Raw genomic sequence first — 25,816 nt, 5'->3', positions numbered from 1 at the left:
GAGTAGCGCAGCTGTCAGCATCCCTTTAAACTCGCCATTTTCCCCCTCCCACCCGAGGCAGAAGCCATTATTGAAATATTGTGATTGTACAGTGTTTTTTACTACAATGTGAAGTGATTTTGTCTATGGAACATAGATATATTGTCTGTAAATAATTGGGGCCTGTTACCAGCCGTTAAGCCTACAGGCAGGAGTGTGTTATGTTATAACGAGGTTTCCACTCTGCTTCACCCTGCCCGTAAATGATGTGAGTATTTTACCTTCATATGGTAATGCCAATACTTATATCTGTGAAACATATAGTGCCTGGATTGGTGAAATAACTGACCTACCACAGCAGGCATTATGCATGCCACAGAGATATGCAACAGTCGCTAAGGAAACAGGCGGTCACGAACACCATAGAGTCGGGCATAATAGAGGAGGTTGAGATGGAATCATGTGATTGTGTTTTATATTGTGTATTTTTTAGTGTGAAACATACATGTAAAATAGTGCAGAGAGTGTTCACAGACAAATATTTCATGCACTGACTGACTTAGCTAAAACATAGCGCAAGTGTCAGAGGCAGGAAATATGCCACAGCCACATACACATACGTATGTTGTGCAGCGAATGTTCGTGGAGAGATCTATTGTGTGCACTGCGTGTGTTTTAGGCAAATGTATCGCAAGGAGAGAAGAAAATATGCCACAGCCACAGACACAGACACACACACTCTTGTTTTAAATTCAAAATAATGAAAGTTAATAGACTACCAAAAATGTAAAGATTTACTGACTAGATTGTACATGAATGTTTGTAGTTTTTTTTTTTTCGGTAACAGCTGTTTTGGTATTTAACCAACATCAAACATGGCCAAAAATATAAACAATGAGGGACTGGAATTTCAAGGATTTGATGCTAATACCAATGTCATGGACCTGGTTAAAACATTAATTATGAGGATTAGTGAACTCGAAAAGAAAGTAGAGAATCTAGTGATAAAGGATGTGTCAGTAAATACGGAAACCAACATACAGAGTCTGATCCAGTCCAATGAAACAGCCAATGAAGAGATTAGGAATTTGAAGCGGGAAAATGTTGAACTGAGGGGGAAACTAGAAGAGAGTACTAATAAAACAGAGAAGGTCAGTAATGTATTAGAAGAACATAAGGCAAAGTGGGCACATGTAGAAGAAGAAGAGAAAGAAGTGGTCAGCTTAAGAGAGATCATCCAGGAAGAAAGGGAAATGAACAAGAAAGAAATGGAAGAAAATGTAGTGAAAATACTGAAGAAAAAAGAGAAAATAGTGAGAGAAACTGTAGAAAGGAACAGATGTGTGGTAGTATTTGGAAACAGGGAAGAGGAAGAAAAGGTTAGGTTCCTAAGACTCGAGAGAGACACGAACATGGTGAGAGGAATATTAGGCAAGATTGACCCCGAAGGAGACAAGTGGGTAAAAGAAATTGAGGAAGTAAGGAGGATAGGGCCTTACAAGAAAGGGGAAACAAGACCAATGAGAGTCAAGTTTACATCAGAAAGTGTAATAAATGAGATACTTAAAGTGACCTGGAAATTAAGCAAAGAGGCGGGGATGGAAAATATTATAATAAGAAAAGATCTGAATGAAGAAGAAAGAGAAGTTTTAAAATCATTAAAGGAAGAAGTAAAGGAAAAAAATGATAAGAGGACAGAGGAAGAATGTAATACTTTTTTTTGGAGAGTATTGGATATGAAAGTAAGGAAATGGTATTTAAGGAAATAGAAGTGAAGGAAACTAAGGGGGATGGTTGTGAAAGATCAGAAGCTGAGGAAGTGGTACGGACAGAGAGGAGAGAAGAGGGTATTAATAATGTCAAAAATAATTTGAAGGTGATATATACTCAAGTAACTCAAGTAACTCATTTCCACTGCTCTCACTCTTGACTTGTTCCCCTCTTGCAAGGTCCACGCCTCGCTTCCATATGTCAGGGTAGGGATCACAATACCATCATGCAGTGACTTCTTAACTTCCATACTCACCTCCCTATTTCTCATCACTGCTTTCAGTGTGCCAACAACCTTCCTTCCCTGCTGTACCCTTTCACGTACTTCATCCCCCAAAGTTCCATCCTTACTCATCACACTACCCAAGTACTTGAATGCACTCACATTCTCCATATCCTCACCATCCAACCTCACTGCACACTCTGTGACTTCATTCCTCTCAAACACCATAACTTTACTTTTGTTTACATTAACTTTCAGCTTCCTCCTCCTACACACTGTCCCAAATTCATTCACCAAACTTGAGAGGAGCATGTGGAGTGACAGGTTGACGAATGAAGAAGTGAAGGAACGTTGTGGGGTAGATGTGGATGTGGTTGAAAAGATTAGGAGAAATACACTGAGGTGGTTTGGACATGTGGAGAGGATGGAGAATGAAAGACTGACTAAGAGGGTGTATGTAGGTGAGGTGGAGGGAGGGAGAGGGAGGGGTAGACCAAGGATGAGGTGGAGGGATGGAGTTGAGAGGTATATGAGGGAGGGGGGAGTGAGTTGGGGGGAGGGGAGTCAAATGGTGGGTGACAGAGTGACTTGGAGGCGTTTTGTCTGCGGCCACCCTGTGCGGCATTAGGGCGTCGGGCTATAGATAGATAGATAGATAGATATATACTAATGTTGATGGTTTCATATCGACAAGGATCGAAATTAATGATTTCTTGAGAGAACATGAACCTGATGTCATGTGCTTTGTAGAGACCAAATTAAGAGAAGATATTGATGTTCATTTGGGAGATGGTAAATACAAACTGTGGAGAAAAGACAGAAAAGAAAAAAAGGGAGGAGGAGTGATGATAGCAGTGAAGAACAACATAAATGTAGATACTGTGGAAATGGGAGAAGGCAGGGCTGAAGTGATATATATGAAATTAGAAACTGGAGAGAATGTTAAGAGAGATATGGCGGTAGTGTATGTTCCCCCAAAGACGAGAGCATGGAAGGATGACGAATACCATGAGATGTTTTCAGATATGGCTAGCTACTTGCAAAAAATAATTGAGAAAAGCAATAATATAATTTTGGTGGGTGACTTTAATTGTAAAGAGGTGAACTGGGAGGAATGGTACTCGGGAAGCGGCGGGGATTCGTGGGGTACTATGTTATTAAATATAATAATGAATAATGTGATGATGCAATTGGTCAAAGAAGAGACACGGTTTCGAGGTGAGGACACACCAGCAAGGTTAGATTTACTGTTCACCAAAGAACCCGATGTAACAGAATCATTGGAATATCTCTGTCCTTTGGGAAAAAGTGATCACGTGGTCATTGAGTTCCAGATGTTAATAGGAAATGTCGAGCCAAGAGACGAGCTTCATAGACAGGGAAGATACAACTTTGGGAAAGCAAATTTTACAGGATTGAGAAACTTTTTTGAAAATGCGGATTGGAGAAAATTCAGAGAAACAAGAGAGATACAGAGGAAGTGTGATATCTTTCTAGACCTCTATAATTTGGGAGTGGAAAAATTTGTACCAAGAGTAAGAGGGAAAGAAAACAGGAAAAAGGAGTGGTTTAATAGAAGGTGTATGATAGCAAAAAAAGAGAGAGATAAGGCGTGGAACAATTGGAGAAAGAGAGGTAACGACAGAACAAAGGAAGATTATAAAAGAACAAGAAATGAATACACAAGAATACGTAGAGAAGAAGAAAGGAATTTTGAAAAAGGTATAATTGACAAATGCAAGGATGAACCCAAACTGTTTTATAGATTTGTTAATGGCAAACTGAAACAAAAGGAAGGAATCACCAAGCTGAAAGTAGAAGGAGAGGTCTTTAAGGATGCGGCAATGCAAGCAGAAATAATGAACAAACGTTTCCAGTCACTTTTCACTAAAGAAAAGGAGCTTGTGGAAGGGGAGGGAGTGATTAGAAATGTTCCGGTGATGAAAGATATAAAAGTGGAGGTACAGGAAGTGTATAAATTACTGGAAACTCAAGATGTAAGGAAAGCCCCAGGACCTGATGGAATTTCTAATTGGGTACTGAAGGAATGCAGAGAACAACTGGCAGATAAAATTCACAGCTTAATTGTATGCTCACTGGAAGAGGGGAAAGTGCCAAAAGAATGGAAGAGGGCAAATGTGGTACCAATTTACAAGGGAGGAAACAGGGAAGAACCCCTGAATTATAGACCAGTGTCTCTAACCAGCATGGTCGCAAAATTGTGTGAGAGAATCCTGAAAGACAGATGGATAAAATATCTGGAAGAGATGAATATTTTGGCTGAATGTCAGTTTGGATTCAGAAGTGGAAGGTCATGTGTTTCTAACTTGTTGAGCTTTTACTCAAGAGCGATTGATGTGGTACAGGAGAGAGATGGTTGGGTGGATTGTGTGTACTTAGACTTAGAGAAGGCCTTTGACAAGGTACCTCATAAGTGACTAATGTGGAAACTAGAATATATAGGAGGACTAAAGGGGAAACTTCTGGAATGGATGAGAGACTTTCTGAGAGACAGACAAATGAGGACAGTAATAAAGGAAAAGATGTCTGGATGGAGGGAAGTAACAAGTGGAGTCCCTCAAGGCTCAGTGTTGGTGCCAGTAATGTTCCTGATTTACGTAAATGAAGCAACGTTGGGTCTGATTAGTACTTGGATGGGTGACCGCCTGGGAACACCAGATGCTGTTGGCATCCCTATGTGTCAAGTGGGGTTGGTGGAGGATTAGTGCCCCTCCCTGTAAAACAGTTAACTCTAAGCCCTTGGCCACCCCGTTTGGGATACATGGCGTCTGGCAATGAATGAATGAATATGGTAGATGGAGTGAACAGTTATGCAAGTCTGTTTGATGCTGATGTAAAGATCTTGAGGAAGATAGAGGTTGAGGAGGATTGTAAAATACTGCAGGAGGATTTGGATAGGATACACAATTGGAGCCGGACGTGGGAAATGAAATTTATTGTAAAGAAATGTAAAATATTGGAAATGGGTAAAAGTACCAGGAGACCATCACTGAATTATTTGTTGGGTAATGAATTAATCACAAAAAGGAGAGAAGAGAAAGATTTGGGAGTGCTGGTCCAAGATAGTTTGTCACCAGAAAAGCACATTAACAAGATAGTTGGAGAGACTTATAAACTCTTGACTAACATAAGAGTAGCATTTCATTATATGGATGAGGAAATGATGAAAAAATTGATAGTGGCCATGATCCGCCCCACGTTAGAATATGCAGCGGTAGTGTGGTCCCCACACAAAAAGAAAGATATAAACAAGATTGAGAGAATACAAAGAACAGCAAACAAGATGGTCCCCAGTCTGACAGACCTGTCATACAGAGAGAGGCTGGAAAAACTGGATTTGCCTTCCTTAGAGGAAAGGAGAAAGAGGGGAGACATGATTGCGGTGTTCAGGACCATGGTGGGAATAGATAAAATTGACAAAGAAGATCTGTTTGTATGGGATAAGAGAGCAACAAGAGGACATGGAATGAAATTGAAAAAGTCAAGCTGCTTGAAGGATATCAAGAAATATAGCTTTCCTTACAGAAGTATAGACTTATGGAATAGCCTGGACAAAGAGATCGTCCAGTCTAAAAACTTAAACGAGTTTAAAGTTAAATTCGACTTACTGAGAAACAGCGACGGAAACCCACGAGCATAGTACATTCCGTGCATATCACAATTAGGTATATTAGGTAAATACTTAAATATTTGGAACGACTTAGACAAAGAGGTGGTGCATGAGAAAAACATTCATGTGTGTAACGGTAGACTTGATAAATGTGGATATGGAGACAGGACAACACGAGCATTGCTCAATTCCTGTATACTACAAATAGGTAAATACACGCACATGCTCACACACTACATAACTCCTCATCTTCAAGCTACTGCCAGCATCTCAACATCTCTGGGGGAAGTGAGTTACCCGTATTTTGTTGCTTTGTATATTAACCTATATCTATAGTTCAATATTTTTTACACAAATAAGTAATGTTTTTAACATACACACATATGAGATGGACGAAAGTTCTGATTCAGTATCAGAACCTAGCAAAAAGACTAGTGGTCATGTCGAGTTTCTGAGAGCACTATCAAAAACCTTATGATATTTTACGTGTATACTTTGAGTAAAAAAAGAAAATAATAAAACATAACGAGCAAAAATACGTAGCCGTGAGTGAGGCAGGGAAAAAATGTTTTTTATCTCGCGTGCAGGTGAGGAGTATTCTACGTCTGTTGGCCAATTACTCCGAAACTACTGGACGTATCGATTTCCCGTAAGAACCATGATAAAGAGCAGTAAATTCTACGTATGTTCATTTGCAGAATACAGTAATCCCTGTATTTTCCGGACGCCCACTTACCGGACATTCCCACTTACCAGATATTGTGGGCCTGGACCTTCGGAACCCCCCCAAAAAAAAATAATAATAAAAAAAATAAATAAATAAATAAATAAATAAATTTTTTCCCACCGTAATTTCAAATTGCCGCGCGGCACCAAGCAGCTGTTACACCATGGACCCTTCACCCCTTCCTTCCTCCCCCCTCCCCTGTCAGGGTCGCCATTTCGTATTTTTCATTACCAAATGTGGGCCAATTTGGTACTGAAATATTTGTTTGGTAATGAATCAGAATAATGCAATACCAAACGGATTTTTCACATGTATGAGGATACACAGGATGGAGATGGTGGATTGTCTGCTCTCTCCGATTAATCTGCTAGCCAATATAGCATGAAAATAATCAACACTGTTAATTATAAGGAGAGTGATTACATGTATTTCCACTTGTATATATAATTAGTGAAGAATAAATGCTTCCTTTAAGAATTTGGTAATGAAAACTGAGGAGTTTGGTAATATGGCCGAGTTCAGATCTGGCAACCCTGGTCCCAGTTACTGCCTAACCTTCGTTCAGGGAAGACGTCCATCGTAATCGATGCCGCACGTGCTCGTTTTTTGTGAATAAACCGCAATACCTAGACACTAGACCACATGGGAATTTACAGTGTTGTGCAGTGTTATGAAATATGAATTTAGAGTGCAAAGGATTAACTGTGGGGTGAGTGTGGAGTGCAAACTGGCTGTTGAAACTGGCGGCTGAAACTGGTGTGGTTCAGTTTAAGAAGAATGTGCAGTGTTAAACAGTTATAACTCACAGTGCAAAAGAATTAAGTGTAGCACAACACTAGATTACTGTATGTGCTTCAAGAGCATTTTCACAACTACCAGAGCCTTAGAGAGTTAGAGGAGGCTGCCACAGACATGCTGTAAGTACGGTACAGTATCCTGTACGCTGCTAGGTCTAAGTATTTCCCATATTCACTTCTAATTCCTCATTCTCTGGTTCCTTTTCATTTATTTCATGCTTTATGTCCATATTGGTGTGAATAGGGTCTTAAATAGGTTTAAATAAGTGCTATGCATGTCTGGTAGGGAGTTATTTAGGTGGCCTTCAAAGTTAGGCTTGTTTAGGGTCCATAAGTACCAGTCCAGCAGTCAGAGGCCCACTTTCCGGATGGGACCACTTTCTGGACATGCCTTTGGCTCTATTACATCAGATAGTGGAGAGATTATTGTACCTCGATATATGATGCCCCTAGATGCGATACCCCGGCTTAATGATGGGGGTAGAAATACCACTATACCCCTCCTAGCGATAGCCAAACCCCGGTTGAACAATGGGTTTTTTTTTTTTTTTTTTTACCGATATTTATGATATTTTAGACTAAAATTGTGCGTTTAGGTTGATTTATCCCACCGCATGCTGGCTATTTTTAGCCCTATGGGTCACCCCAGTGCCGGAAATTTTTCGACCTTTTTTTTTTTTTTTTTTTTTTCTAAAATGATAGATTTTGATGTGGAAACAACGAATTTCGCCATTAAAATGATCACCAAGGCTCGGAAATGAGTTTTATTGAGTCCTGCATACTCGTGTACAGGTACAGCCGTGGTAGGTGGGGGCACTCACCATCCACTCACTCGATGTAGTGCTGCTCTCGGGTGTCTGCCCTTTCCTCTCCATCCTTCTTTCCTTCCATTCACTTCTGTCTTTCTTTCCTTCATTCTTTCCTTGTCCTTCTGCCTATGGGTGACTTTACACTCCCTCTTCTGTCATTCTTTCCTTCATTCTTTCCTCTTCCTTCTGCCTGTGGGTGACTCTACACTGAGTGACAAGCCAAATGGTTTCCTGTACACCAGGAAAGCATTTACTACCCTGGGTGGTAACCATATTACCAGATTTTGGCGCTTGGTGGTTTTAGTGAGTACCTGTAATTATTGCGCTCCAGTCGGACTGAGCCGGTGAAGGTTTATATCCAAGGGATGGTTGGGGTTGATTGCTCATGTAATACCACTCAGGGAAGAGTGAGGCTGGTCACTGATCTTAAATGTCGGGACCAACTGCCTAGCCCCGGGCTCCTACGCTCCTCATGGGGAAATGTAAGATTGGATGATGGATGGATGGATGGATACATATATATATATATATATATATATATATATATATATATATATATATGCACAAAATGAAGTTACCAATATCAGCAGCTTTCTCAACCACCATAACTCTCAGCTCCCGTTCTTTTTCCTGTGCCAACTGCATTAGTCTGATGGCGGCACTAAGGCCAGCTGGACCACCACCAACAATCACAACATCTGCTTCATCTGCATACCGCTCCATGTCCACATCTGAAATGCAATCACTCTATTAGAAGTCATCCTGTTTTATTAATACCGGTAATTGTTAGTATTATTATTACTAGTGGTAGGTGGGGACGCTCACCATCCACTCACTTAATGTAGTGCTGCTCTCAGGTACCTGCCCTTTCCTCTCTTCTTTCCTTCCTTCCTCTTCTGTCTTTCTTTCTTTCTTTCCTTCATTCTTTCTTCTTCCTTCTGTCTACAGGTGACTCTGCACTGAGTGACAAGCCAAACAGTTTCCTGTTCTTTTTTTTTAGTTTTTTTTTTTAATATCAGAACAGAGGAAGGAAAAACAAATGAGTAAAAAAAAATAATCCACACACCAGATTACTGGTGTCCTCTGTTCATAAGATATCTGTAACAGTTAGACTAAGTTTGGAGGGAAACAACTCTGGGGAAGCGAGTTCCAGAGAGATGCAGTTCAAGGAATGAAACAATTCTGATAGGAAGAAGTTCTGCAATAAAGTTTGGAAGGAAACAACTCTGGGGAAGCGAGTTCCAGAGAGATGCAGTTCGAGGAATGAAACAATTCTGATAGGAAGAAGTTCTGCAATATGGCTGAGTGACATTCCAGTCATGAGCACTACCAGATGCCCATGCAGCACGAGGGAAGGCATGGAGAGGTGGCACCATGGACACAACTTTGTCTGAGCATTTGCCATAAAAATATCAATAAAATAATGCAAGGGGGGCAACATTACTTCTTACTTGTAGCGGAGGTAGTTTATTTGTAATGGCAGGGTTGTTAATACAGTAAAACCTCGATATGACAGACTTCAAGAGACTGGAATTCACTTTTATTGGAATCGTGGAGCCACTGGACTAAATTCCTATATATCGGAAAAAGTCTGATAAAGCCAGAAGCAGTCCGGACTGCCTGACCACTTCAGCTATGTTCACCACAATAAGGTAAATAAAAGACATCTTTATCAGTGTACAGTACAGTATTATTATACATGTTATACCATTTGATTATTGTAGTGAAGGTATAACACAGTACAGTACTGCAATGGTTGTCAAAACAGATTATAAACCAATGGTGCAATCTGGAATAATGTCTGATATATTGGAAAAAGTTCGGGTTAGCAGGGGGAAGTCCGGATGTTGCTTTTATCGGAATTTCGCATTTTTCGGAATGGTTTTGGCCCCAATTAGTCCGTTATAGTAAGGTCTTACTGTAATTCTAACAGCCTTGTTCTGAATTTTGTCTAGTTGTTTTAATGTAACCTCTCCACATCCATTCCACAAGGATGAGCAATATTCAAGCTGATAGCGCACATGACTCCTATAAATTATAGCTAACTGCTCGTCAGTGAAGAAGTTACGGACTCTGTACAATAATCCAAGTTTCTTTGAGGTGGTTTTAGCAAGTGATCTAACATGAAAGGTCCAGCTGAGGGCATTGTCAAGTGAGACACCAAGAATTTCAATACTTTTGGAGATGGGAACATTAGTAGAACTGAAGGTAATATACGAATCTGGCAATATCTGTCTATTAGTAAACTGTATATACTGTATTTAGTTTTACTAGCATTAAATGAGACAAGGTTGTTCTGTCCTCATTCACTGATCGTAGATAAGTCTTTATTTATGGAGATGGATGTACTGGGTTGAGAGTTAGAGATATTAGACTTTGTAACTGGGTGTCTGAGTGTGAATGAACTATGTAGTGTTGAATCATCTGCATATGAGTGGATGGGATTGTGGGTGACAGATAAGAGATCATTAATATGAACCAAGAACAGGGTTGGCGCCAGGACTGATCCCTGCGGAACGCCAGCGTTAATTGAGTGGAAATTGGAATATACATCATCTACTTTTACTCATTTTTCTGTCACTAACATATGAAGAAATCAAAGGAACAAAAGATGTTAGTCCATAGCAAGGGAGTTTGGACAGCAGGGAACAGTGCCATGCTCTGTCGAAAGCTTTAGAAATATCAAGGGCTACTGCATGAGCTTCTCCATGTAGGTCAATTGATTAATGGATGGTATGAGGCAGGACACTGAGTATGTCAATGGTGGATCTTTTGTGGCGAAAACCATATAGTCTATCACTAATTATGTTTAACAATGTGCTTATTAAACATATAACCGAATTATGGCGCCTGGTGGTTTAGTGGGTAATTAAGGCGCTCCAATCGGATTGGGCAAGTGCAGGTTTAAATCCAATGGGTGGTTGGGGTTTACTGCTCACATAATGCCACTCAGGGATGAGAGAGGCTGGTCACTCTCATCTTAAATGTCACAACCAACTTGCCAAGCCCCAAGCTCCTATGCTTCTCATGGGGCAACACTGGATTAGATGATGAATGAATGAATGAAATTATTCATCCATCCATCATCCAATCCTATGTCGCCCCATGAGGAGCATATGATCCCGGGGCTTGGCAAGTTGTCCTGACATTAATTATTATCATCACAACATCTGTTTCATCTGCATACGGCTCCATGTCCACATCTGAAAAACAATCACTCTAACAGAAATCATCCTGTTTTATTTATTCTTTTATTATTATTATTAATCATCATCATCACAACACTGGCAACATCAGCATCTCTCACCCCATCTACATCTTAGAGGTAATAAATGTAGATGCACCCTGTAACTCTTTCTCTGCTCTGAGTATACCCTAAAATATATTTATAAGTATCTATAGCAATCCTTTCAATGCCTCGGAATTACATTTAGACTAAGAATAGTTAACAATAATTAACTGTGTTAACAGTAAAAGGTCTGTCTAACTACAGCCAGAGAAACCCATACAGGAAAAGGTCTATCTATCTACAGCCAGACACCATAATCCCATAAGGGGTGGAAGTTTTGTCTTTGAGTTAGCGGTTTCACAGGGAGGGGCATTAACCCTCCACCACCCCACTTGCTGACACATAGCGAACACACATGGGTTGGTTATATAGTTATCACCTAGTGTTATAACTGGTGTCCTGGTTTACAGCAAACTATTAGACTTGTCACTCAATGTGAAGCCACCTGAAGTGGAAAGAAGAGTAATAAAATGTAACAGGAATGATGGATCAAATAGTGAAAGGAGGGCAGACACAGGAAAAGAATGATAAAGGTGAAGAAATTAGGCAGCACTGTATCAAGTGTGTGGTTGATGGTTGCCACCTCCTACCACAGAAAAAGGTAAATGAGCTACATGAGGACTGCATTAACCCCTTCAATCTGGTGACTTACTTTTTATTTTATTCTTGCTATCAGGAGACAATATTATTATGCCGCAGAAAGACTTTTCGAACAGGAGTTAGATATAGCCTTAACTAGCCCCTTCGATCTGGTGACTTACTTTTTATTCTATTCTTACTATCAATAAACAATATCATTAGGGTCGTCTGCACCCCCGCCGGTCAGCAGGTCTGATGGCAGAATGCCCTCTCGTAGCGGAGTCACAAGGGACGAGGGGCTTTGGTACTCCTCCCTGGCGCAGCTGCTGGCCGTCGCTGGGTTCCCGTGGGCAACGAAACGAGGGCGGCTGCTGGCCGTCCCTTCGTCGTAGGCACAGCTACCAGCCGTCGCCTGGGCCCGACTCTCTGACGGGGATGCAGGCGAAATGCGGCTACCGGCCGTCGCTTAAGTCCCGTGTGGAGGATGACGTGCCAATGAGGAGCGGCTACAGGCCATCTCCTGCCAATGGGCGTGGCTACAGGCTGTCTCCTGCCAATGGGCGCGGCTACCGGCCGTCGCCTGTGTCTTGTCCTCTGTGGCAACTACACGAGGAGAGGGGACATACCCTTCTCTCCCCAGCGCAGCTACCGGCCGTCGCTGGTTCCTGTAGGGGGGTATAGCAGCACCTGACGGGGGAGTGGCTACCGGCCATCTCCTGCCGTGTGGCCCGGCTACAGGCTGTGGCCTTTTAACCCATAAACCACTGGGTTGTTTCTGCTTGACTTGCGCGTCTCTCGGGCACATTCGCGCTTCGACAGACTCTCTAAAATTATTAGACAAAAATCAGTTATTAGTCCTAGAATACTAAAATTACATATGCATATGGCACATACCTTCAGCTTTCTCCTGGGATGTTTGTTGAGCCTTTGTCGAGTACCGTAGGACTTGTGGAGACCTCTGAAGTTGGGTAACGAAGTCTCCACTTTACACTTCCCGACACCCCATAATATGATTACCACAGAATGATATTATCACTAGAAACACTATTCTATGATTTTCAAATAGTTTGGAATCCATACTCCAAAAAAAAAAATAAAACACTGAAAGCAATGAAAATTACGAGCGCGTATGTCCTTCCCACTTTCACTCGTTCGCCGCTGGTGTTCTGTCATTTATTATTCATAAAAACACTCACACTTTATATTTCTATTATTATATAACACTTATATATATCTGCAGTCATTATCCATAAGTTTCCTTCAGTAATAGTAGTTTATTGTCACTGTAGGCATTCAATTTCTCTTTCAGTAAAATACGTAGCATTCACTTTCTCGTCCTGTATACAGTACGAATACTAGCGCTGAGAGTGAATCTGTCACTTTCACTTCCACTTTCATAACTCATAGTATTCATACATGCTACAGTGAAACTTTCACTTTCATTACTCCTAGCATATATACTCATATTCTTATATTACTACTCATTTACATTTCTATCTACATTCTTTATTTTATTTACGTTATTTACATTTCTATTTTATTTACACTGTGTTATGCACTGTCACTTGCAGTAACTTATAAAATTATTTTCCACTGTTCACTTATATTTACATTCATTGCTTTCACTTGCTGTTTACACATTACAGGTACAGTAATCACTCCAATATCCGACATAACAGAGCCATAGGTAGGTCCGGATATTGGTTCTGTCCGGATATTGGGCCCCAGCTTATGGACTTGTACTTATGGACCCTAACTCAGAGAAACACCTATACAACTCCCTCTGGACATGCATAGCACCTATTTAAGACCCAAATCACACCAATAAGGCACATAAATGACTGAAATAAATGCAAAAGAAACATAAAATGAGGGTTTAGAAGTAGGTTCATACAATAATAAACATTCTGGTGACTGGCTCCTGGACTGATACTTATGGACCCTAACCTAGCATAACTCAGAAAAACACCTTCCTACTGCACATGCATAGCTCCTAACACCCTATTCACACCAATAAAGGGCATTCAAGAATGAAATGAGGTAAGTATAGTATGGAAAAAAGTACAGTATGAAACATTCTTATGTCCGGATAGTGGGGATGTTCGGATATTGGGCGTCCGGATATTAGAGTGATTACTGTATTTACATTTCCACTTGCACTGTTTTACTCACCAGGAAGATCGTAGTCACTGTCCACCATTTTCATTGATAAATTAGCCAGTTCACGTTCCACAGCAGTCACTTAGCCCTTTACCCTTTTCCACACGAGGTTTAGTAGGGGGTAGAGGTCACAGGGCCCTTTGCATGGGGCTAAAAAACAGCGGAATTGGACAAGCGCGAATCCGACATTGTTTCACCTTGAAAGACGACAGTAAACTGAATACAGTGTGGTGGACTGGTAGCCTAGGGGGAGTGCAATGCTGCCAATGTCAGCGTGGTGACAGCTGCTAATATATACGCTATGAAATGATTGGTAGGAAATCTAGACAATACATAATAAATTAGGTAGTTCCAGGTGAATGTAAATATCACGTAGGCTTCTCCCTTCTTTTCTTACTGTATATGTATTTTTATTACGAGAATAAATTATATGGCATATTTCAAGGGGAAATAAACAGCGAAAATTAGCGAACGAGTGCACGTGAGGTGTTGTCAGGTGATAGTTAGCCAATTCCAGGTGTATGGCACTATCACTTACCTTATTTCTTTTTTGTATATATTATTTGGTATAAGAATAGGGGATAGGGCTTATTTCAATGGATGAAATCAATGGAAATTCCAGGGAAGATTTACTTAGCGTAGCACGGCCGGGCAGGCGAGAGGAGAGGGTAATGGAAGGGAGGTAGGGCCCAGGCGAATTCAAAATAACACAGAATCACAAAAGTGACGCCCTGCGGTAAGATCCCTTGCTCCCAAGCGTCACGAAAATGACACCCCGCGGTTAAGGGGTTAAGGGCATGGTTATTACCGGCTGTCGCCTGAGCCTGGCTACAGGCCGTGGCTCTTAAGGGGGAGCTGCTACCGGCCGTCTCCTGAAGGGCAGAGCGGCTGCAGGCCATCTCTGGGAAGCCTTCCGAGTGGCTACAGGCCGTCTCCTGAAGGTCTGAGCGACTACTGGCCGTATCACGAAGGGCGCGGCTGCTGGCCATCGCTGGGGTGCTGCTTGGAGCTAAGGAAGTAGCTCCACCCCGATCCTGTCGAGGGTCAGCTCACCTGCAAGGTAGTCTCCGTTTCCTGCTATGGTGGCGGCGGGCGAGTTCATAGGGGCGCACGGCCCGGGCGGACTTATGTCCCTGTCGCCCGGGGTCGGGTTGCGCTCTGTCTGCCCCTCCATAGGCTCCTCCTGGGGGCGTTGTGATGCCCTCGGTGACTATACCCAGCATTTTACCCTTTGGTAATTATACATTTGAATTCTCAATCTTCTAAATACAGTACAATCCCAATTAACCGGGCGGCTTGGGGAATTTACCTTCCTGGTTACAGATTTTTCCCGTAGTTCTGATATTCAAATCTATACAAAGGCGATCATTATCACAGCAGTAAATACAATTCAGGTACTCTCCACTCACATCAGAGGGCACACTAAGAGATTCCACCTGAAATATTGCCTCGTAAACACACACCATGGTCATAATGCACATGCATGTAATGCCTTGCAGTACCGGTACTGCAAAATGCACAAGTCCACTCTGTTAACTACCGAATAATTTCTTGTATGTACTGTACTCATAAATGTGGAAAACTAAAGAAATAAAATCCTGAATATTTATTGGTAAATTATCACGACACCTGTGCCCCCACATCACCTTTGTTACGGTCCTGGCCCCGACTGACCGCCACCATTCTGTCACTGTTTTGCACCATTCTGTTAACTACCGAAGTATTCGTTGTATGTGCTGTACTCATAAAAGTGGAAAAATAAAGAAATAAACTCTTGAACATTTATTGGTGAACTGATGTTAAGACTGCACTGTAGAATTATCACACCTGTGCCCCCACACAAGCTTTGTTTACGGTCCCGGCCCCGACTGAGCTCCACCATTCCACCCTTCACCTGCTGCCAATCAGCTGTTTTGCACAAAATAAAATACATGATGTACATATGAAGTGCAAGCATATACTGTATATATTTTTTTCTTCCAACAAAGTAAACCTTCATTCCTGTTAACATTTTTTTTTTTCCATCTCTGCCAGCATACATCCGTTCTAAGATGAATTTATGTGGTGCAAGTTAAAGTCGGTCCGTTAGGAAGAAAAACACCGGCGTTTGCTGATTTGCTCTCTCCCGAGATGTCTGGTTTACAAATTCCATGCCTGTCTTTGAAACGATTTAACCATCCGACACTGAAATCACATTCAACTTCTGTATTTATTTTACTGTGAAACTCTCTTGCCTTTTCTTGTATAAGAGGACCAGAAATAGGTGCTCCCCTAGATCTTTCTAAGCAAAACCACTCGAACGATGAAGAGTATGCCTTTTTTCAATGGACTTACTTGTCTCGCTTTTCATGAAAAATTCATTGAGCATGGATGCTTGGGCCTTGATATCGCAAATCGTTGGATTTCCTACATTATATTAGGTCATCAGTGTTTTATAATGTTTGCCTTTTTCAAGTCTATTGCATATGTCCAGCTTCTGTTTCAAGGTAAGCACGACACGCTTACATTTAGTTTGCTCTTTAGGCATTTTGGAGTGTTGAAATTACCATCCATTCATAGCAACACAACAGCAAGAGAGCTTGTTTACTGTCTGGTGGTAAAAAGCAGACTGGTGATTTGTGGAAATTGTAGAGGGTGTGGATGATGACTGAGTTCAAGTAGGAGGAAAGAGGGAAGAGGAGGGCTGGTTAAGAGGATTTACTAGGGATTTACATTAGCCAGAAATGCCTTCACCTTGCTTAGTCCGACTTCACCCAGCCTCGCATGATAAGATAAAACGGCGGTTTGGTGGTCCATTCAAAATGGCGCACAGTTATAACTTACTGACATTTTTACCAGCCCTTGAATTTTCCCGTTTTTCTGAGTATTCCGTTTGTCTGGATACCGGATAGCAGGGATTGTACTGTAATTATTATTGAAAATTGTTGCATAAGCAATTTCACACATTATCTTAACAGTAATAATAGCTTAGTGGTAGGTGGTGGCAACCATCATCCACTCACTTGGTGTGGTGCTGCCTGCTTCTTGCTTGCCTTTGTCATTCTTTTTCTGTCCCTGCCCTCCTCTCCTGTTTCTCCCATCTTTCCTGTCACTTCTTATTGCTTTCTTTCCTTTACAGGTGGCTTTACATTGAATGACAGGCCAAATGGTTTCCTGTAAGTCAGGAAGCCATTTACAACGCTGGGTGGTAAACATATAACCAAATCATACGTGTTCCCTACGTGTCAACAAGTGGGTTGGTGGAGGGTTAGTGCCCCTCCCTGTAAAACAAATAACTCAAAGTCAAATGGCCACCCTTTATGGGATTATGGCATCTGGCAATAGATAGATAGACAGATTTCACTGCAGAGAGACTTTTCAAACAGGAAGAGTTAGATATAGCCTTAACTAGCCCTTTCAATCTGGTGACTTAATTTTTATTCTTACTATCAATAAATTATATTATTTAACTGCAGAGAGACTTTTCTAACAGGAGGAGTTAGGTACAGCCTTAATTAACCCATTCACTGATTGCGATGTTTCCTAGATTGAACATCATCATCTGGAAGTAGTTTTACTGAAATAAAAATGACACTGTATTTCAGGGCTTCAATATTCATTACAGACAAGGATGTGCCCCAAAATATAATTTATTCCATACAGATGATAATCAATAATGGAGGAAATTAGAATAATAAGCTTTAGAGGTAACAATAGAACTTAATCAATCAATATTTATGTAGCTTACTGTGGTCATAATTAAAAAATAAAAATAAAGTACTTACTGTCCCTCCATGCAAATAGGATGAACATAAAGAAAGAATATATTTAAAAAAAAAAAAAAAAAAAAAAAAAAAAGGCAACATACAATGAGGACTTACAGTAAACAGCCAAAAAAGGGACATAAAGAATGGACTCAACACAAATGGCAAGGTATAAAAAGGACATTAAGAGAATATGGTAACATAATAACTGTATTAAAGATCATAATACCTGTAATAATGACAAAGAGAGTACAGTATCTCAAAGAAAAAATCCATGAGAAAAAAAAAAGGGGGGGGAGGTGGCAACAAATAAAGTAATAAATCCTTACTGTACCTGTATTTAAAATGGATACCCACCTGTCCAACGAGGATCTTTGTCACGTGGTAAAACAGTGTAGTGTGTTGTGATACGTTGTGCAGTAGCACTGGACAACCATCGCCAGCCTAACCTGCTTCTGCATAACCTCTGACCTGTCAAAAAAGGAAATATTCAGTGCTATACTTCCTTTGTCAAAGATCAATCTCTAAGAGGTAGCTTTTTCATTTTTTTATAAAACATATAATGTCATTACAAGAAGCAGGCCAGTTATCTACCCTTAACCCATAAACTGCAACATAACGGTACCTCAATAGTGGGTGTGGCTCTGCGGCTCTGGCCATGACATGAACAGAATTAGAAACCAATGAAAACTGCATTTCCTGTCTCTCTGCATATGTTGGAGGGTCAGAAGTCAAGAGTGAGAGCAGTGGAAATAAGTTATTTGAGCAGAGCATGTGGAGTTACATGAAGAGACAGACTAACAAATGAGGAAGTGAAGGAGCGTTGTGGTGTGGAAGTGGATGTGATAGAAAGCGTTAGGAGATGCACACTGAGGTGGTTTGGACATGTGGAGAGGATGGAGAGCAAGAGACTGACAAGGAGAGTGTGAGTGAGGTGCAGGGGAGGAGAGGGAGGGGGAGGCCAAGGATGAGATGGAGGGATGGCGTGGAGAGGTATATGAGAGAGGGGGGTGTGAGCTGGGAGCAGGGCAATGAAATGGCTGGGGACAGGGCAACATGGAGGCAATTTGTTTGTGGCCACCCCTTATGGGATTAAGGCATCTGGCAATAGATAAAAAGACATTTTTCAAAAAGTAAATTACTGCTAAAGTATAATAGATGCTGACAGGGATATATGCATACCTACCATTCAGAGTTTCCTCATCAACTATATACCCATATAACCAGAATCTGATATTATATACTGTATACTGTATATACACAGTGGGCTCGCACAATATGCAAGTGGATGGGCAGTCCACGACCTCGTGCACTGTGAATAGATAATCTTATGGGAATAATAACATATGGGCAGGACCCCCTCAAACCTTGAAAATTTTTTAACCTTAGAGACATAAAAAAGGGAAAATTTTTAGGACATATAATACAGATATAGCTAAAATAACAAAACTATGGTCAGTCACCATAAGAACAGTAGACGACAGGTCTGATGGACTTAAATAGCAGGGGCTCCGAGGCGCGGCAACACACTTAGAATGCCCCAGCCACACCGGCCGCCACACCACCCACCACACCAACACTTTCCTCCTCATAACTAGACTCCTCTTGAGCACCTCCCCACGAGCCTCTAACCCAGTCACTTGGGCTAAAAACCCCTTGAAGTCCAATGTTGACACAGCTGAGACTGCATCCTCTTCTTCCTCTACAGGAACTGGATCAGACAATGTACTTGGTTCCTCACTTTCACCTTACTGAGGCCACCATGTGTAACTTGTTATGACCATACGTTAGAGTTGGTATCACAATACTGTCATGTAGTAACTTTTTCACTTCCATGCTCACTTCCCTGTTTCTTATCACTGCTTTCAAAGAACCAGAAACCTTTCTTCCCTGCTGTACCCTTTCAAGCACTTCACCCTCCAAACCTCCATCCTTACTCATCACACTACCCAAGTACTTAAACGTACTCACATTTTCCAATTCCTCACCATCCAACCTCGCTGTACATTCACTGACTTCACCTCTCTCAAAGACCATCACTTTACTCTTCCCTATATTCACCTTTAGATTCCATTTCTTACACACTCTCCCAAACTCATCCACCAAGCCTTGCAGCTCCCCTTCGTCTTCACTCAACAACACAGTATCATCTGCAAACAACAGTACAGGGAGTTTCCAAACACTATCCTCTCTCACCAGGGCCACTCCAACATCCACTACCCTACCTTGTACCTCTTTTATTACCCCATCCATATACAGATTGAACAACCATGGAGACATGACACATCCCTGTTTCAACCCAATCTTCAAAGAGAAAAATTCACTTAGTTCACCATCCACACGGACTGCAGCCTTAGCACCATCATACATACTCTTCACAGCATTCAACAACTTCCCATCTACTCCATATATTCTTAATACTTTCCACAATCCTTGTCTATCCACCCTGTCATATGCTTTCTCCAAATCCATGAAAGCCACATACAACTTCTTTCCCTTCTCTAGAAACTTTTCCACTAAAGATCTAAGAATGAATATCTGATCTACACAACTTCTTCCCTTCCTAAAGCCTCCCTGTTCTTCTCCAACTAATTCCTCTGTCACTTACTATATAAGTATGCTTGCACCCAGTTAGCTTGCATGAGCCGATTATACTTGGTTCACAGACTACACACACATCCAAAGCCACTCCAACACAACTATTACACTTACAAGCACTTCATACCCTACATACAGCCTCTACCAGACAGCCTAAGCCACTTGGTAGAGACACATTGGCTGTATCGTCCCCACTTCAGTTGGGATGGGCCGGTCCTGCAGTGGATACTCAAACGGCTGATGATGATGATGATATGTATATATATATATATATATATAGTACCCTCGCGTCCAACACGCGTTAGTCCAGCACGATTCAAGTCCAGCACGGGGAGCAAATAATTAGTATTATTTAATACGATTTAACTACTGCAACATGAGTGTGTTAGCATAACACGCACAGAGCTCCGAGAAGTGGGCGAAATCCGCAGAGTTCACCTCTAGCACGATCACCCCCGGTCCAACATGGTCATACTGGACATTCCCATGATGATGATACCCAATGAAAACTTCTGATCAAGTAGCCTTCCCCGCCCGCTATCATGACGTGATCGTGATGCCGCCCAATTAAAAACGCTTCTACTCTCACGTGATGTTTTGTTTAAATTTCTCCCGCCACAGCGCCACTCAGTCACATAATTCGCATTGGAAGGTGCTTTTTTCTTGCTGCATTTTCTACCCTTGTTACTGCAATTTACCCTGCTCACGATGCCTAGGAAGCCTTTTGAGAACCCCAAGAAGCGTCGGGACCTCCCTCAGGCCACCAAGCTAAAAAGCATCAAGAGGAAAAAGAAAGAGGAGAGGAAAGTTGACATTGCCAAGGGCTACGACATGAATGAAGCCAACATGAGGACCATAATAAAAAACCAAGACAAGATCCTGGCAGCAGTGAAGGCTTACAGAGTGCTAGGACAGGCAGAAGCAGGACCTTCCATGGCTGTGGACGAAGATAGTGATTCTGAGTGTGATTTCAAAGGATTTATGAGGGAGGTTGGGGAGCAGAAGCAGCCATTACCCGCTAGAGACACCAGCAGCCATCCTCCAGGGACCCAGTAGGACTACCTACAGCCTTGGATACCACCTTCCATTCCCAGCAAGCCCACCAACACTATCCTAAAAGGTTAGTATCATTCATAGCACAGTACCATTTATTATAATTACAATAGTACCAATATATGTATAGGTATATGGTAGGTATTTAGGGTGACTTTTCCTAGGGTTGCTGACATAATTCATTTCTCCCCATAAGCTCTACTGTTTGTCCAACACGTTTTTGGTCCAACACGTGACCCATGCATGACAATATTACCGTGTTGGAGGCGAGGGTACTATATATATATATATATATATATATATATATATATATATATATAAATTACTGGTATTCTAAATAATACAGTATTATGAAAAAGAATATAGCTGTATAGCATTTACCATAGTGTTGGAAGTTATAGAATATAGACTATCATTATAGCACTGCAGTCACAGTGTAGTGGAGTTGGTGTTCGTTGTGTCTTATGTGATGCCGGTGCAAACATGAAAAAGGCTCTTTTTCTCTAAGGTGTAAATAATGTAGACTGCACTGTACATAAGATCCAACTAGTTGTGAAAAATGGAACAGCTTCAAAAAAAGAAACTGGTGATATCATTCGCAAGTGCCACTCAACTGCTTCTCATTTTTATCATTCAACAATGGCTCAAGATGAACTTAAAAAGATCCAGGACTGACTGCAGGAACTTTTGCTAAGTGTTATACATGACTCTCCTACGAGGTGGAAAAGTACTTTGCATATTAAAATGCAGCAGGACATCAAAACGAGCCACCAGAAGGAGCCCACTGAGGAGTGTACACGGAGCGAATGAGCTCCAGGTGGAAACGGCTTAAGTCCACCCAGGCCGCGCGCCCCTATGACACGGAACTTGTCAGCCGCCACCATAGCAGGAATACAAGACGACCTACCCGACGAGCTGCCCACAGATCAGACCGGGGTGGAACTGTTTCTCCAGTTCCTAATAGCACCCCTGAGATGGCCAACAGCCGCTCACCATCCTACAGGAGACGGCCAGAAGCCGCTCAGGAGGAAACTAGGAGATGGCCTGAAGCCGCTCGCAAGGAGCTGCTCCGGAGGCCAATCAGGAGACGGCCGGTAGCCACTCCCGCCTTCATCAGGAGATGGCTGGAAGTTGCTCTGTAGGCGCCCCTGGAGAGACTGCCGATAGCCGCTCACCCTCCTACAAGAGATGACCTGAAGCCGCTCCAGAGGCCAGTCAGGAGACAGCCAGAAGCCGCTTTGAAGGTGCCTCCGGAGAGACGGCCTGTAGCCATTCTACCCTCCTGCAGGAGGCGGCCGGTAGCAGCTCCGAAGATGTCCCGAGACAGCCATGGCCAGTAGCCGGGCCCTACCGCCCGAGACAGCTTGAAGCCGCTCCATCATCAGGTGCTGAGCCTGGTCCACCTACCCATGACCTGGAGGGAGCCCCCAGCCAGGAGGAGTATTGGAGAGGCCCTGTGACCACCACCAGGCTCTTCTCCCTACAGCCGGTGGAGATGCCCCTGACGGACCCCGACACCGCAGCTCACTCCTGACGGCGTCCCCAACCTGCAGTGACCGCAACCTCCCGACCGCCCCTCAGACTCCCGGGTGGGACCTCCCTGCACCCAGACACCGGAGATCCTCATCCTCCGTCAGGCGCGATAATAGTTAACTTGAGAGGTGGGTCTGGAGTGGAGGTTCTTCAGGGCTCAGTAGGCAGGTCGAAGGTCATCTGCATGAAAACAGCTTTCCACCTGCTCAGAAATTTCCCTGACATACCTCTCCTTGTCCCATCTCTGCGAAACTTGTGCCCGTCGAGACAGAAGTCTGTGTTGTTCCCAATCTCCAGCCAGTCTGGCGGCATGACTCTCCTCAATTGTGGTCAGCGTCCCCTGTGAGATGAATCCCCACCTTGATCTCAGGCAGTCTCCAATACACTCATCAGTTGCTGACAGGGTAGCATGCTTAAAGGTATCCCATTGTTCAATAGGATCCTCAACAGTACTGAGCACTTCAAACCAGTTTGAGACAGCAACTGCATACTCATTTGCACACTCCTCATCCCTGAGTTTCTCAAAATGGAACATGGAAACCCTGCAGTTCTGAAGGATCCTCCAGGGAGTACTAGCAAGAATGTGATCAATCTCCTTAGCAACCCCTCTGGTACTGTATTGGAATACCAAGTCCAGTGGTGAAGATTTGACTGCTGGAACCAGGATCCAGCAATTCTTATCTTATATACGGGATTTTATGAAATCCAGAAGGTAAGAACTATTGGAATTCCTGGTTCCACTGCCATGGAGACTTACACAATCCCTGAAGCCCTCCCTGTAGGTGCCAGTAACTACACTGAAATTGCCCAAGAAAGGGAGTGTATCCCATTAAGGACAATGTTCCACAACAGTCAAGCTTGGTGTAGAATGACTTTTTCTCCTCAAGATCACTCATCTCAGCTGAAGCATACACTGCAATAAGAGAGATGAAGCCCAAGGAGTGCTTTAATCTCACCAGCATTATACTCATCAACTGAAGTAACCCTGGCAACACAAGAGATAAAGTGAGCAGCAATTGCCACAGTGACACCCCTAAGATGAGCACCATCGTCACAGCCAGACCAGTAGTATGTGTAACCATCCCTACTGATCTCACCATGCCTGGATCACCTCACTTCAGAGAGTGCAGCTATGCTGACCCCAAGTCGCCCTAACTCTACTGACAACAAAGGCAGTCAATCATCCTTTAAACACTTAGAACATTCCAAGCTCCCACCTGCAATGCCTTCCAAAGGCTAACCCCACGCTTGGGCCTCAGGTTCACTTGTCCTCTGCGCAACCCCGATGCAAATCAAAAGCAGCGTCTGGGCTAGGGGGTCCCCCCCCCCCATCATCCAGTTGCTGGGGTCCTGTAGGCTTTACCCAACAGCCACCATGGTGGGTGTCAGCAAGACAGGACCCAAAAAGCCCTGCCAGGCCGACACCTGAGGGAGGACCTCCCGGGAAAACTGGGACTGGGTTAGGTGTAAGCACTGACCCCTATCCCTCTTCCTTCTCTTGATATGTGTGAGGTTGTTTTTTACAGTGAGGGGATGCAAAACCCCACCCCAACCTCCCAAGTCAGGAGAGGGCTCACCACTAGCCTACGGACAGGGGAGTGGAATCCCTGACTATGGCTACCCAGGTTTCACCTCAAAGTTTTTCTTTTCCTAGGTGGATTGCCTACCAAGGCTAACAAGCTCCACCTACCCTACTAGATGGCCGAGGATATAAATTGCTCATCGGCCCTTTGACAGGTCTTGTTTTTCATTCTGCAGGGTGTCTAGTCACCCTCCTCACTGGCCTAGACTAGTGGGGGTGCTGGTTTAGTCACTGACAATCCAACCACGAAACAGGTACCGTAGTACAGTAACCCCTCCAATATCCGGATCAATAGAGCCATAGGCAGGTCCGGATAGTGGTCCTGTCCGGATATTGGGCCCCAGCTTATGGACTAGTACTTACGGACCCTAACTCTGAAAAACACCTATACAACTCCCTCTGGACATGCATAGCACCTATTTAAGACCCAAATCACACCAATAAGGGACATAAAAGACTGAAATAAATGCAAAAGAACCATAAAATGAGGTTTTAGAGGTGAGTTTATACAATATTAAACATTCTGGGTACTTACAAGTCCCTTGGTCTTGGACTGGTTTGAACCGCCAGTTTGCAGTCCACAGTTAATCCTCTGCACTCTAAATTCGAATTTCTTAACACTGCACAACACTGTAAATTCCTGTGTGTTCTAGTGGCAAGGTATTGCAGTTTATTCACTGTTTATTCACAAAAAACAAGCACCTGTGGCTTGCATTGTTATGAGTATCTGCTCTCCATCGGAGTTAAGCTGTGACTGTTGATGTTGGTGGGGTAACAGAGTTGCCAGATCGCAACAGCCACATTACCAATCTCCTCAACTTTCATTGTCAAATATAACTTTTCATTACCAAATTCGTAAAGCTAGCATATATTCTTCACTAATTATATATACAAGTGGAAATACATGTAATCACTCTCCTTATAACTAACACCATGTTGATTATTTTCACACTATGTAGGGTAGCAGATTAATCAGAGAGAGCAAACAATCCACCATCTCCATCCTGTGTATCCTCATACATGTGAAAAATCCATTTGGTAATGCATTATTCTAATGCATTACCAAACGAATTTTTCATTACCAAATTGGCCCACACTTGGTAATGAAAAATACCAAATGGCAACCTGACAGGGGAGGGGGGAGGGGGAGGAAGGAAGGGGTGAAGGGACCATGGTGTAACAGCTGTTTGGCGCCAGGCGGGAATTTCAAATTATGGGAGGGAAAAAAGTCAGATTTTTTTCGAATTTTTTGCAGTTTTTGGCCCATTTTGGGAATATTGGATCCCAGGAGGATTATGTCCGGTTAGTGGGGATGTTCGGATATTGGGCGTTCGGATATTAGA

At 42.6% G+C, this 25,816-nt stretch overlaps 1 protein-coding gene across 1 annotated transcript in view; it reads right to left on the bottom strand.

Moving 5' to 3' along the window:
* Positions 1 to 25,816, bottom strand: part of Etf-QO (electron transfer flavoprotein-ubiquinone oxidoreductase) — a 77,284-nt gene that overhangs the window by 37,557 nt on the left and 13,911 nt on the right. The window contains exons 2-3 of the mRNA XM_080280568.1: positions 18,065 to 18,178; positions 8,515 to 8,667 (exon numbers count right to left, since the gene is read on the bottom strand). Of these exons, the coding sequence (XP_080136694.1) occupies positions 8,515 to 8,667; positions 18,065 to 18,178 (267 nt within the window). The remainder of the gene's footprint in view (positions 1 to 8,514; positions 8,668 to 18,064; positions 18,179 to 25,816) is intronic.

This window comes from Coenobita brevimanus, chromosome 85, assembly GCF_032717465.1.
Source record: "Coenobita brevimanus isolate Jiangsu-jjx chromosome 85, ASM3271746v2, whole genome shotgun sequence".
In the NCBI taxonomy this organism is placed as follows: domain Eukaryota; kingdom Metazoa; phylum Arthropoda; class Malacostraca; order Decapoda; family Coenobitidae; genus Coenobita; species Coenobita brevimanus.
The sequence above is the reverse complement of the archived record's forward strand: the minus strand, read 5'-3'. Positions and strand labels throughout refer to the sequence as shown.